We start from the raw sequence: 14,444 nt of genomic DNA, 5'->3' as shown, positions 1-14,444 counted from the left end.
TTGGTTTTGTTCTCTGTCTCCCCTTTTAGACTGTGAGCCCACTGTTGGGTAGGGACTGTCTCTATATGTTGCCAATTTGTACTTCCCAAGCACTTAGTACAGTGCTCTGCACATAGTAAGCGCTCAATAAATACGATTGATGATGATGATGACGACACATTCCCTGTCCCCCATTGGGCTCAGTTTTAATCCCCAGACTTGCCCAAGGTCACAGGGCAGACACCTGGTGGAGCCTGGACTAGAAACCGGGGCCTTCTGATTCCCAGCCCCGTGCTCTATCCCCTAGGCTGTACTGCTTCTCTTCCGTTTTTAGGCACAACTCACCAGCTTCAAGCCTGTTTTATTGATATGGGAGGTGGAACTAGAGGATGTATCTGCTGACTAGCCTATGAACAACTGTTGGGATCTTTTCTCCACTGCTGGATCCAGCTCGGCTTGGGTAACATCATCCTTGTGGAGCTTTCTATTTACTTCCCTGCAAGAACAAAGTATTAAGAACACTTCAGACACGTTTACTCGGTTTGGAGCTTGGCTACGAGGTAAAGCTAATGCTATTTAACTTCACTGGGTTTAAAACAGAGACATATGGCAGTCCCATCCCCCTGCCCCCCACCCCTTATTACGTTTGATGATCAACCAGAAATATTCTCCCAGAAATGTATTTTTAAACCAGCCACACCTGCTGGTTCTTGCTTGAGGCTTTTGTTCTAGGAAGTGAGTCACATAAAGACAAAAACTACAACTGTAGAAGTCCTTAGGTATTTGAAGTTCTGGGGAAATGGGTGTCTGGCAGTCAAGCCGGGCCCAGGCCTGCTCCAGCCCCTTCCACACAGAGTTTGGAGACAGAGCAAGGGCCCACATCCCAACCACAGCTAGTCCTGGCTGCTGCATTTGAGCCAGATCCAGGCCCAAAGCTGCAAATCCCTAGCCTTGGGCGGCTTCAAACGTGACTCGGTGGAATTTATTCAGCATCCATGAGCAAATAAAGCAAAACCAGGTTCTGAATCTTTCTGAGTCAAGATCATAAGGGCACTTCTCACTGTGCCTCCATCTCGCCTATCTCACCCCCAACCTTTAGCCCACAGTCCTGCCTCTGGCCCAGAACGCCCTCCCTTCTCAAACCCGACTGTTACTCTCCCCCTTCTTCAAAGCCTTATTGAAGGCACACTTCCTCCCAGAGGCCTTCCCAAGTTAAGTTCTTCCCTTCTCCCCACCCTTCGTCACCGTGACATGCTCTATTCTTCCCCCCCTCCCAGCCCCACAGCACTTATTTACCTAGTTATAATTTTTCTCCCCACTCTAGACAGTAAGCTCATTGTGGGCAGGGAATGTGTCTGTTTACTGTTGTACTCTCCCACATGCTTAGTACAGTGCTCTGCCCACAGAGCTCAGTAAGTATGACAATGAATGAATCAGCACACAAGTCCCACCCTCACGGAGAATTAATCTCTGTGGCCCAGGGCAGAGCTGCATGCTGCTTTCAGAGGGATGGGGTAGCAATGTCTCACTTTCCCCTCTAAAGTCATTATGAGCTTCACAGGCCCAACCGGGTTGAAAGCGACCTGCATGACACCACCCCTACTCTCTCTCCCCCCAAACAAGCAGCTCCATTTTCCCTAAACTGTATTATGACCACTGATTCATGAATCTATTCCTTCCCCAAACCTGCAACTCTTTTCTGCCCCCCTAACAGCTACTTGTGGAGTTTGAGGGTCCTTCACACTTCAGGGGGAGGGGGGAGGAATTCCCCTGCTGGTTGGTTAGTCATTCAAAGTCAGTGCCTACAACAACAATCACACAGGGTCCGAGAGCATGGTGTCCACTCTTCCCCCCACCATCCCCACTTCATCTTTTCCTGACAAGTTCTAAGTGTTTGAGCCTGTCCTCAGACAGGCACTTCCACAACCAAGAGCAAGCAAGGAGCCGAGAGGGTTGGTGGTCTTCCCACACTGTACGTACTAGTCCCAATAGCTCTACAGTTGCCCCTTGCTAGAGGACAGAGGAATAGGCTTGAGTGTCAGGAAAACTTCAGAAGGGGGGGGGCAGCAGCACGTAGGTGTGGGTTAAGCACCCCCACCAGCTTGGCCTTATTCCTACCCCACCACAATTCATGGCCATTAGCACAAATTCTCTTTATTGACAGAATACACTACAAGCATCATTTCTTTCACTTCGTGATCTATCCCATAATCAAACAATTGTAACTGGCACAGCAATTGCTTTAGGCTCACACAACTCATTACAAGTCAGCTATGTTTCAATACGTTCCTGCTCCAATTCCTCAAAGTGCCCCCGTCTTCTACTTTAGTTGCTCCATGCAAGGGAGATTGTACATCCAGACTTCCAACAGAATTACAACTTCACCAATGCTTCACAACACCATTAACTCCACCTACACTTATTCCCACTTAAGCCTGGCTTGCTCTACCTCCTCTTCGGTTGCAGCAGGAGGGGAAAGGAGAAGAGTCCGCTACCTCCCTTCACCAAACCCCCAGTCGACTCCTCCAAGTCCCATATGTTCAGGAAGTCTTGATGTTTCAATGTTGCAAACTTTCAGGTGTTGAATGAGAGCAGATGGCTGATGCTTCTGCAGTGGCTGCAGCCATGGGACCTGCTTGTGGTCTGGCATTTGCCTTCTCTCCATAAAGCAGCTCTTTGCCATATAACAGGAATGAGACTTCGTGGCTAGGTGAAACTGCTAGTCACCCAGTAGTAGGGAAAAAGAACCAGCTCCTCCTGTCAGTGAAGCAGGAGGCAAAAATGTCCAGCGGCAGGAGCAGCTGCAGAGCATGCAGTCTGCATGAACTAGTTGGCCCCTTCGAATCCAATTTCTTACTATTTGCAATTGCTTATTATGTCACCCATCACTAAGGGCAACTGAAGCTGCCTGCTAAAGTTCCTGAACAAAAAAAAAAAAAAACCCCCCCAAAAAAAGAAAAAAAATCCCATTCCTTCATATCAGTTAGCCAGTGAGACCCTTTTCCATCCACTCATCTAAGGTTGCCCTACACTATGCCCCAGCTTGTGCTGGAGGAAAAATTTTTTTAAAAAAGGTGAATCAGACATGCTTGACCATTCGCCCAGTGGACCCAGTAAACCCTCTCCTCAACCCTAAACAGCAGGTAGCCTCTCCAATCTAGTCAGTCTAACCTACAGCAGTCAAGTGCTTGGTCACTACTAAAAACCTGATCACGCCCATGCCAAAGCTTTGGTGAAGAAGGGTTTTTGCCCATTTAAAAATCCCCTTGCTGAGTGTGATATAAGAAACAGTTACAAAAGAAAAAGTATTGGAATTGCACCCCTCCTCCCTTCACTCTCCCAAGTCTAGGTAGACAGCTGTTTTACATTCAATACAGGAAAAAAAAAAAAAAAAGCTTTGGTGGAAAAATAAATTAACAGTTTCAAATGTTTCTAATGCTATCACATAGCATAATAGAAATATCTAAAGTAAGGACTGATTTAAGACATTTGTAGCACATAGACAAAGCTACTTAAACCACACAGTGAACTGCCAAAGGGTCTAAATAGCAGAGCATCTAGTATTTTATCAGTGGAGCTGCATGCTGAGAACTTGATCATAGTCCTTCATTTGATTGGAAATGTTCACTGCCTGACCTAACCAAATTCAAAGAGTAAATCTTACATCATGAGAAACTGTGGCTACTCAGAGTAGAAGCTATTGATTTGGTCTTTGTACATCTTCACCACAATTGGCCTCTTCAGTTTCATGGTTGGACCTGTTGGGAGAGGGGCGGGGGTAAAGAGAATAAAATTTTAAGTCTCTCTCAAATGAGTGGGAGTAAGGTCCCTGCAACCAAGGAAAGCTATACTTGCTTCCTGTATCCCTTCCCATCACCCCCAGGAAGTCAGAACTCTAGGTGCACAGGAAGGTGGACTGAGTGGTTCAGTTGTGAGACTTACTATACCCCGGTGCCCTAGTCACCCCTGCCAATCTTTTCACATTTAGTCCAAGCTGATGCAGAGGGATTGGGAAGGGAAAAGAGAAGAGACTGGTCAGCCAAATCCCTTCGCCAACCCGCCCCCCCCACACCCACAATCAACTCCTCCAAATCTCATATGTTCAGAAAGCCTATTAAAAAAAAAAAATCCACCAGGGGCAAGCCAAGTGTTCAACTTCCCACTGAGCAAATTAGAACAGTACAGACCAGGCCTTGATCTCACTGGCTCAGCTCACCTAGTTCGCCGCCGAAAACTGAGAAGTCCTTCTCCAAGATGGTCCACTTCTGAATCTTCTGGGCATTGGAGATGGCCTTTTCATTGACCGCATCAATGCCCTTCTGTATCGCTGCGAAGACCAGCTTGTCCTTGCCACCCACAATATCCGACACTTTGGTAGCCTTGCTACCCAGCTTGTGACAGTACTCGACAGCTTCCGGGGTGAGCAGGTCCTCTGGCTCGCTGGTATCTGGATGAACCTGGCACTATAGGAGAAGAGAGCCATTATTCCATTTGGCCAGAACATGCAGGTGGAGGCCCAGCAGTTAAAGGGGGGAAAAACGTAAGTCTGATGTTTGGTCTGCCTCACTGTTGACCTTGGCCCTGAAGCCAGTGTTCCCCTGATTTCAGACTGGTTGACCTACTATGAACCAATCCCAGGGTCCTGCCAGAAGTTTGCCTGCCACCTGGGTCCACCATCTTCTACCTGGTGGACAACAAAATAACCCAGCCCCTAGCTATGGGCTGTCAGCTAAAGAACGCTCATCAAACTAGCTGGACCTAGCCTCATTCATTCAATCGTATTTATTGAGCACTTACTGTGCGCAGAGCACTGCACTAAGTGCTTGGAAAGTACAATTCGGCAACAGATAGAGACAGTCCCTACCCAACGACGGGCTCGTAGTCATTCTGTTGCTATCACCCTCTAGCTCATTGTGAGCTGCGACTGTGTCTACCAACTCTGTTATACTGTAATAATAATAATAATGGCATTTGTTAAGCGCTTACTATGTTTGTTAAGCGCTTACTATGTGCAAAGCACTGTTCTAAGTGCTGGGGGGGGATACAAGGTGATTAGTTTGTCCTACGTGGGGCTCACAGTCTTCATCCCCATTTTACAGATGAGGTAACTGAGGCTCCGAGAAGTTAAGTGACTTGCCCAAGGTCACACAGCAGACATGTGGGGGAGCCGGGATTCGAACCCATGACCGCTGACTCCAAAGCCCAGGCTCTTTCCACTGAGCCACGCTGCCACCTGTACTCTCCCAAGCGCTCAACAAATATGATGGACCCACCCCACCACTCCTCCCATTGATACATGCAGGGCCATGATTCTCCCCAGCTCAAGTTCAAAACCTTAAAGTGATCTTGAGCCCTTGGACTGCTGGGGGCAAAAGAGTATTTCTAAAGCCAGCAGCTTCTTCCCTGACATTGTCTGCATTTCCCCTTTCCCCTACCAGATCCTGCACAAGGGACTTAGGGGTGGAACTAGTCGTCTGCCCAGGCTCAAAAACCTGAGGGTCTTCAACCTGGTCCTCCCCTAAGGGCTCTTTCTGCCCATTACATCTAAATTCACTGTCCACCTTGGTACGCGTCCACGAGGGAGCCTGGTTTAGCAGGAAGAGCATACGGTAGAAGTCAGGAGACCCAGCTTCTCATTCTAGCTCTGTCACTGTGGGACTCTGAGGTCCAGAGAGGCAAGTGACTTGCCTAGTTTCCTCACCTGTAAGACGGGGATAAAATAAAGTCTGCCTCACTACCTCCTAGTGAGAGAAGCAGCATAGCCTAGTGGAAAGAGCACAGGCCTAGGAGTCAGAGGACCTGGGTAATGATCCCAACTCCACCACTTGCTGTGTGATCTTGGACAAGTCACTTCACTTCTCTGGGCCTAAGTTTCCTCACCTGTAAAATGCGAATTCAGTAACTATTCTCCCTCTCCTCTGGACTGTGAGCCCCATGTGGGTCAGGGACTGTGTCTATCCCAGCACTTAGTACAGTGCCTAGCACATAGTAAATACTTAAATACCATAACTATCATCATGGGGAGGTTGGACAAAAGGATCAGTCCCAGCAGCTCATCTATCCATAGCCCTTAATTGTTCCCAGGCACTGGCCAGGAGACTAACCTAGAAATCCCCTTCTGGGGACAGCATTTTCCACTGTGGGTGTCATTCACCTCTTTACTTGGGTTGTGCCTGCTGAGACCTGCTGTCTAATCTGCCCTCATGGAAGATCTGAAAGACTGTAGCTAATCTTATCCTAGTCATGAAAGCCACAGAGAAGGAAACATTGGTACTCCTCTTCATCATCATCATCATGGGCAGGGAAGCAGCTGAACTGTTTGGGGCCCGCCCACCTCAGACTCAGCTATGGGCCCTGGGCAGCATGTACTTCTACAAAATAAAGTTACGCCCCATACTTGGGAAGGAAACGCTCCCGTATTAAACATTGCTGGTCCAAAAGCATCAGTGGAGCCTCTCGTATCGCCTCTTCTAAGCTACCTTCCATTAGTCACCAAGACCATTGGCCTGCTCCTCTGAGTCCCTTCGTATTGATGTTCGGAAGGGTCTGCTAGCCAGCAGGACCCCTAGCAAGTAGTCCTGGTCAGGTTACCTTGAGTGTTAAAAGCATGCTCAGGAACTTGGCCTTGTCCCCAACCAACATGGCATAACTAATAATTGGAAGTTGTTCTTTGACTAAATCCTCAATTGGAACTGGAGGGACATTCTCACCACCAGCAGTAATGATGAGTTCTGGAAAAGGGGGAAAAAAGGGGGGGGTGGGGAGAAGACACAGACACACACACACACACACACACACACAAAGACTGTTAGAAATCTAAAAGCCAGACTGCCACTCTCTCCACCTTCAAAGCACTAAGGTCACTTCTTCTCCAAGGGGCCTACCCTGATTAAGCCTTTTTCCCCCAGCTTGCTTTGCCTTCTGCATCATCGATGCACTTGGATCTGTGACCTTTGGATATCTGTTATTCACCCTACCCCCACAGCACTTATGTACATATTATATATGATTTATTCATATTAATGTCCCTCCCCCTCTAGACTGTATGCTTGTTATGGGCAGGGAGTGTGTCTGCTAGTTCTGTTGTATTATACTCTGCCAAGTGCTTAGTACAGTGCTCTGCAAGTAGTAAGAGCTCAATAAATACTATTATGTCAAAATGGGTGCCCAGTGAGTCCCTGGGGGAAGCAGCATCTCCCCAGGGCAATACCTTTAATCCTGCCAGTGATGTACAGGAATCCATTCTTGTCCTGCTTTCCCAAGTCTCCAGACTGCAACCAACCCTTCGTGTCTAGGACCTCTTTAGTCTTGTCCTCCATGTTCAGATAGCCCATAAAGACGTGTCTGCCCCAGAAGCAGATCTCTCCAGTTTCTTCTGCATCCACATTATGGAGTTTGGTCTTGCAGCCAAGCATCGATTTCCCACAGCTGGAAGAGACAGGACATCGTGACCAAGTTCCTCCGGGATTCCCAACCAGCAAGCCCTGCATTGGCACCCCAAGGTAGAGACAGCAGAGACTTCCCCCCAGCTCACCGGGTCAGTTCGTTTCTACACCAGGCCTTAGGGAGACCCCAGGGCCTTCACAACCAGAGGGTGGCCGCAGCAAGCAGCCTGACTCATGACAGCTTCGGGTACGGGAGGAGGGGGAAGGCCAAGGGAAGAGAGGGCATGGCCAGGATGGCAGCCTTCAAGCCCCTATTATGTTTCTTCAAGTGTCCTTGGGCCCCCCTAGTTGAATCCAGTAATGATACTTGTGCTTTTGGTTGGAGTGATCCAGTTAGCATTGTGGGATCTGTTCAAATGGGGGATGTGCCACGAAGAAGACACAAAAGATTAGGAGGTGGAGCCTAGATCCTTTGAGAAATGGGAAAAAATTGGGATTCTTTGGCTTGTAGAAGTCAGGAGTGACTGGAGCTTCAGAGTCATGCGGAGTTATAAAGAGGGTGGTGGGGATGGGGCATAGTGGTTAGTTGAGACAGACGACAGAATAAGAGAGAAGTGGGCTTCTTAGTCCCACCCCTCAAGCACTTAGGTATCCGTCCCATCCCCACAGCACATTTGTAGAATTTTCTGTTACTTCCCTTACTTGTAATTTATTTTAACGTCCATCTCCATGCCCCTAGAGATTGCAAGCTCCTTGGAGGCAGGGATCTTGATTATACTCTCCCAAGCACTTAGTACAGTGATCTGCAGAGGAGTATGCACTTAATCCCACTGAGTGGTTTAAATGCTGAAACAGCTTCCATAACTTCAGTCCTTGGAGTTTAAGACTGGGAGAGAAGCCCAACTTCCAAAGTGAGGAGGGTTTTGTGGTTGTGACCCCTTCCATTCACCCCCTTGTTTTACATGAGGGGGAGAGGGAGCTGGAGGAAGCCACTGGGCCCAACAGTTATAAAACGTCAGTTTCCAAATGCAGCCTGCTACTTACTGATTCTCACTCCCACCCACCCCTTTAGATTTGTTGATCCTGAAGGGAAGAGTAAATTAATCCAATAATGGCCTAGTGCTTCTCTGACTTCAGAAGTCTTGACCATCCAAGCAGAAGGAGACCGGGTAAAGGGAATTCAAGCCCCATTTAAAAAGCCCTATCCCCAGCACACCAGTTAAGGGGCCGCTTTCCAATAGAACATTGGCTCAGCTCAGGGAGTGAAGGGTTTTAAATAAAAAAGGTAGGTGAAGTAGTTTTTCCCCACCTCCCAACAACCCTAGGTCACAGGCCCGCCCCATGCCCCCTCCCAAGCCACCACCTCCAGTTAGTTTCCTAAGCAATCATCCTGCCTTTAGACAGTCAGCAAGAGGATACTGCAGATACCTCATAATTTTAAAGGAACTTGGCCTGGAGACGGAATGTGGTCCAGTACTCTCACTCATGCCATACAGCTCACAGATGGGAATGTTAAGACTCAAGAAGAATTCGATAGTCTCTTTAGTCATGGGAGCAGCCCCACTGAAACACAGGCGGCAGCGGTCCAGGCCCAGAGCCTTCTTCACCTTCTTATACACGAAGTGCTTTGCCAGACGGAAGTTCACAGAAAGCTCAGTTGACCTTTAAAGACAGGAAGCACGGCCAAGTAAATGGCAAGCCCTTTTTCTGGGATGAGCCCAAGACAGAAGTACCTGGAAGATAGCAAGTCCCCTTCCCCGCCATACTCACCCATTCATCCGTCTTAGGTTTGTTTGCAAGCCAACTTCCTTCGCCCATACAGCCACTTTCCTTTTAAGGGCAGAGGATTTGGCACCAGTAGCCTTCATCTTCTCCTCCATTTTTTCCCAGACACGCGGGACCCCCAAGAAACACGTAGGTCTCACTTCCCGTAACGTCTCCACCAGTGAGCCCTGAACCAGACAGGACTAAGTTAAAAAGTTGGCTCCTAAGGGGCGGTAACTTGAGTTTAGTAGGTGTCTGGCACCTAGGAGCCACAGGAAGGCCAAGGCCAGGAGAACGCAGTTCTCCTTGGAGTTTAAGGACCATTCGGAAACGCCCTGGTCCTCAACAATTGTGTGGCTTGGAGATGAATGGACTGGCTAAAAGTCAAGTTGGTGAGCTGCACCTTTGGGAGGGACACCCTGGGTATGTCTGCCGGGGCCTGCAGGAGCCACTTCAGATTCCACCAATTTAGGGGCCCGGTTACTTGCTCACCATCATTGGGAGGAGGAATCTGATCCATTCCAAAAGGAATGCTTACTAAATTCAGAGCTCCACTAAAAAGCCAAGAGCTTAAGAATTCTGGTAAGCAGAGCCTCCCCTACCTGAGTCACTGACTTTTGCAGAGGTTAAGAGACTACGCACCTGAAGCGACCATATAGACTTGGAGACTGCACATGGCAGTTTTGCAGGTTTAGTCCCTATAGTTTTATAAGTTTTCACTTTTCCACACATACTAAGGTGGCCACCACATTTCACCTTCTACTTCAGCTCTGCCACTGGGCGGGGGGGGGGGGGGGGGTTGTGTGTGTGTGTGTGTGTGTGTGTGTGCGCGCATACACACACATACGTACACACATGAGAAAGAAGATTGCTCATTATGGGCAGGCAACAGGTCTACCAACTCTGTTACAGTGTACTCTCCCAAGTACTTTATAATGCTCTGCACATAGCAAGTGCACAATAAATATGACTGATTGACTGCCTGCTGCCAAATTTGGGTAGCGTTCATCTAGAGTTCATCCAGTTCTTTTCACCTCGGCTTGTGGTTTTCCTTTGGTCACCAGCTGTTAATTATCGCAGTAACTCAGGGCCTTAGGTGCAGCTTTACCTTCAGTGCATCCGGCTGGGCAAAGTAGGTGGAGGCTCCGACCTTCATCGGTAACCAGACATCCATCATCTGCGCTGCTATGTGGCTGAGGGGCAGATAGCTCACCACAGCCTCTTGGTTATCTGGGGGATAACCCAGTTGAAAATCTTGGGTGGCTGCCAACGAGGTCCAGGTGATCTAAAAATAAACCATTTCTCATAGGCATCTGTCTTGCAGACACAAGGCCTGTCACCAGGCCAAAGAAGAGTTGCCTAGCTGGAAGGTTCGGGGGAAAGAAGAGGGCACTGCGCAAAGGGAAATCCCCAGTGGCTTCAGAAAGGGAGCTGCCTTCAGCCCATCAATGCCAATACGGTGTATATTGTAACAAGTTTCTTTCCCAAGCAAGTGACAGAGAAGTCAGTCAACTTGAATCTGCTGATCTCCAAGCCCCAAGGAACATAGAGATGAGATTCAAATGCCCAGGTTTCAGGACAGAAAGATCATCACAGGACCAAATCCCAAGCACTGACAGCCCCGACAAGGCCAGGGTTTTAGAGATCTGTGTGGAATCCAGGACTTGACAAACCAATGAGAGAATTTTGTTGTTAGCCCAAACACTTCAATTCCAGTTTGCTGCCTTATCCACAAACAGAAAAGATAACCCAGCTTCCACACCCAGGTGCTGCCGCCTCCAATGGGCCAAAACAGTCCGTGGTCACCTTCAAAATCCCAGAAGATGCAAAGTGGTCTTGGGACCACGCTGCTCCCTTCTGTGGCTAGATTGGACCCACCGCTCTTCCATTCAGAGCAGAACATGGCTATATGAGAAGCAGCGTGGCTCAGTGGAAAAAGCACAGGCTTTGGAGTCAGAGGTCAGGGGCTCAAATCCCAGCTCTGCCAATTGTAAGCTGTGTGACTTTGGGCAAGTCACTTAACTTCTCTGTGCCTCAAGTTACCTCATCTGTAAAATGGGGATTAAGACTGTGAGCCCCCTGTGGGACAACCTGATCACCTTGTAACCTCACCACCGCTTAGAACAGTGTTTTGCACATAGTAAGCTCTTTATAAATGCCATCATTATCATTATTATTATTAGTCCTCCAGTAGTAGTTGTCACCTGGGCACGTGCAGCAAGACTGTCCCCCACCCCAGCTTCTATTAAGAACCCGCCAGCTTCCACCAAGTTGAGACCCCAGGAAGACACGGTGAGCTATGGTGCCCCCCAAACACTTACATTGTCTTGGCTCAGCATGACTCCCTTTGGCTGCCCTGTGGTTCCTGAAGTGTAGATCAACATGCAGCACTGAGTAGGCTTCTGGCTTTCAATGATTTGGTCAAGCTGGGAGTCTGGGACCTCGTCAGCAAGAGCGAGAAACTCAGCCCACTATTGAGAAAAGAGGGGTTGGCACAGGCATGGGTGGGACAGGATGGAGAACTGCTAGTTTAGCCGCCTACATTTTCCCCTTCTGGGCCTCGGGACCTCGAGGCAGTTGCTGTTGGCTTACTTTGGGGACTCAAATGAATCCACCAGCTTAACACAAAGGGACCTTAGGCAAGTCACTTAACTGCTGTGTGCCTTGGTTCCCTCATCCGCAAAATGACAATAATAAAATACTGGTTCATCCTCCCCTCCTGGACAGTGAGCCCTGTACGTGACTGAGACCAGGCCCAATCTGAGTATCTTGCATCGACCCCGGCACGAAAGCGTAAGTGCTCGATAAATGCCACCGTTGCTTGCCGAGTCACTTTCTTCAACAATTAAAACTACCTTAACTGCCTTAGATAACCCCTTCCCCAGTTGGTTTCAAAAGTTCTCCAGTGCGACCCTTCCTGTCACTGAAGCTCAGACAGTGCTAGGATGGCTTACACAGGGATCCAGCTGATAAATGGAGCTCCTCGCCTCCCCCCCAATACTTACAGAATACAAATTTGGTCTCTTCTCTTTAACCTCTTCTTGGTACTGGACAATGGCTTTCAGGTGCTTCAACCTGCTCTGAACCTACAAAAAGAACCCCCGCCAAAACAAACCAAATGTCCAATCACCATTCCAAGCCTAAAGAAGCCAGAGCAGTCAGGTACGCGAAAGCAAAATAAAGATCTGGAACATTATTCCCACACAGGCAAGAAAGGGTATTCTTGATCAACAAATCCCCAGTGCACAGATAGGGAATGCATGGTGGAACAACAGTTAATTCATCTTTTCAGGGAGCACTCAGTCAGGATCCCTTCCAGGATGTTTGAGCCTTTTGCAAGCCTCCGGGTGGGGCCGGGGTGCGCAGAACTTACCTCCAGGATTTTTTGAAGCTGCTTGTCGTTTTCCACAACCAGAATGTTGGCCTCAGAGTGTTCCGCAACGTAATGACAGGCTTCGGCAGAGTTGGTCGTATAGATGCCGACAGCCAAGCCTCTGTGGACAAAGCCCAGAAAGCCAGTGCTGGGACAAGCTGCACGCAAGCGATTTCCTTCCCAGAAACATCATCATCATCATCAATCATATTTATTGAGCGCTGTGTGCAGAGCACTGTACTAAGCGCTTGGGAAGTACACGTTGGCAACATATAGAGACAGTCCCTACCCAACAGTGGGCTCACAGTCTAAAAGGTGGGCTCACAGTCTAAAACTCACTCCTTGGGGTAGGAAATTAGGGTTGGGCCGCAAACTCTGGTGCAGAGAACAGTGTTCTGTGAACAGCCTGTGTAGATCGGTGGAAGTGGGGGAAGGAGGCATTCTCTAACTGGGAGAGAAGTGGCAGGTAACATCACAGCCACTTTTTCCAGGTTATGTCGGGTACCTGCTAGCTCAGAGGGCTCCCACCGGAGTATTTACACCCACCAAAAGTGTCATTCAAATCGCAGCCACAGGCATTCAGAGGGTACCATGAATGCCAAAGTGGCATTGCGTTACCCAGCTGATATCAAGAGAAGCAGCGTGGTCTAGTGGAAAGAGCCTAGGTCTGGGAGTTAGAGGACCTGGGTTCTAATCTTGCTCCACCACTTGTCTGCGTGTGACCTCAGGCAACTCACTTCACTTCTCTGTGCCTGTTACCTCAACTGTCAAAAGGGGATTAACACCGAGTGCCATAAGAGACATGGATTACATCCAACCTGTTTATCTTGTACCTACCTCAGCACTTAGTACAGTGTCTGGCACATAATAAGTGCTTAAGTATTAAAAAAGGGTTCTGGTCTCCCAGGAGACCCCATCGGGATCCTCAAATCCCATGGCAGCTTGTGGGTGCCACAGGTGGGAGTTGGGGGGAATTTGGGCCAGGCTTTCTACCAGAGGAGGGGAGATGGAAGAAGGGAAAGAACACAATCAGAAAGCCCAAGACCTTTGCTCAAGCTGCCTGGATTCTCCGGGAGTCCCAAAACTCCCTCGCTCTTGACTTCTATACTTTTAACACAAAAATGACCATCTCTTGTATAGCTATATACCAAAGTTAGATGACATGCCGGCAGTGTGCCAATAAGGTAGTTTCTTACCCTGCCAAAATGGCTCCAACATCAGCAATAAGCCATTCGGCTGAATTAAATCCCAGGATTCCAACACCATGATAGCGCTCCAATCCCAACTGAAAAAGGAAGAGACAATATTTCCACTCCTAGTTCTTTTGCATTGTCACTGGAATACCCAAGAAACGGTTCTATTCCTATCACAATGACTGCAGAGGGCAGAGATTCCAACCTGCCCCTCCCCCTACTACCCACCAACACCCCTGACCTCCCACCACACATTTAAAAAAAAAAAAAAAAAAATCGGTGTGATCATGGGAGGATGCTGTCCCTGCCTGGGGCTTGGGTACCACCACGTCCCATTCGGTATGTGGGAAAACCATCAGCTACAGGTTTATTATTGTGTGCCACACAGTAGCTGCTGTTGGTAGTGGGCAGGAGTTTTAGGGAGCTTTGTAATACAGTAGCCCTTCAAAGATAGTGCTACTGATGGTGGAACTGCCCAACTTTCAGATCCAGGAATGCCATACCACATCCTGAAACTGACAGTCTGTGTACCGTGAAACTAGAGAAATGAATAAGCACAAGGGAAGGCTCAGAAGTACCATGTCTCTCAGCCATAACCCAACAGGCCGTTGGCCACAACTAGGTAGATTTGACTTGACAGCCTCCTGAAGCCATAACTCGAGTATGTACAGTTCTGCTATGCTGCTTAGCAGAGTTCTCATGAGCCACAGCTAAAGCTGCATTTCTGAGCCATCCTACAAATGATTGGCA

At 48.5% G+C, this 14,444-nt stretch overlaps 1 protein-coding gene across 2 annotated transcripts in view; it reads right to left on the bottom strand.

Moving 5' to 3' along the window:
- Positions 1 to 327: 327 nt before the first annotated feature.
- ACSBG2 (acyl-CoA synthetase bubblegum family member 2) overlaps positions 328 to 14,444 on the bottom strand; it is a 38,022-nt gene continuing 23,905 nt past the window's right edge. For both annotated transcript variants that reach the window (XM_038739979.1, XM_038739980.1), the window contains 12 exons: positions 13,698 to 13,786; positions 12,502 to 12,622; positions 12,134 to 12,214; positions 11,450 to 11,599; positions 10,237 to 10,413; positions 9,135 to 9,316; positions 8,793 to 9,026; positions 7,190 to 7,407; positions 6,571 to 6,710; positions 4,196 to 4,442; positions 3,644 to 3,737; positions 328 to 475 (listed from right to left, as the gene is read on the bottom strand). In XM_038739979.1, the coding sequence (XP_038595907.1) occupies positions 3,661 to 3,737; positions 4,196 to 4,442; positions 6,571 to 6,710; positions 7,190 to 7,407; positions 8,793 to 9,026; positions 9,135 to 9,316; positions 10,237 to 10,413; positions 11,450 to 11,599; positions 12,134 to 12,214; positions 12,502 to 12,622; positions 13,698 to 13,786 (1,716 nt within the window). In that variant the 3' untranslated portion in view covers positions 328 to 475; positions 3,644 to 3,660. The remainder of the gene's footprint in view (positions 476 to 3,643; positions 3,738 to 4,195; positions 4,443 to 6,570; positions 6,711 to 7,189; positions 7,408 to 8,792; positions 9,027 to 9,134; positions 9,317 to 10,236; positions 10,414 to 11,449; positions 11,600 to 12,133; positions 12,215 to 12,501; positions 12,623 to 13,697; positions 13,787 to 14,444) is intronic.

The sequence above is a fragment of the Tachyglossus aculeatus genome, chromosome X1 (assembly GCF_015852505.1).
Source record: "Tachyglossus aculeatus isolate mTacAcu1 chromosome X1, mTacAcu1.pri, whole genome shotgun sequence".
Lineage (NCBI taxonomy): Eukaryota > Metazoa > Chordata > Mammalia > Monotremata > Tachyglossidae > Tachyglossus > Tachyglossus aculeatus.
Note: the sequence above shows the minus strand (reverse complement) of the source record. Positions and strands in the feature narration are given on the sequence as shown.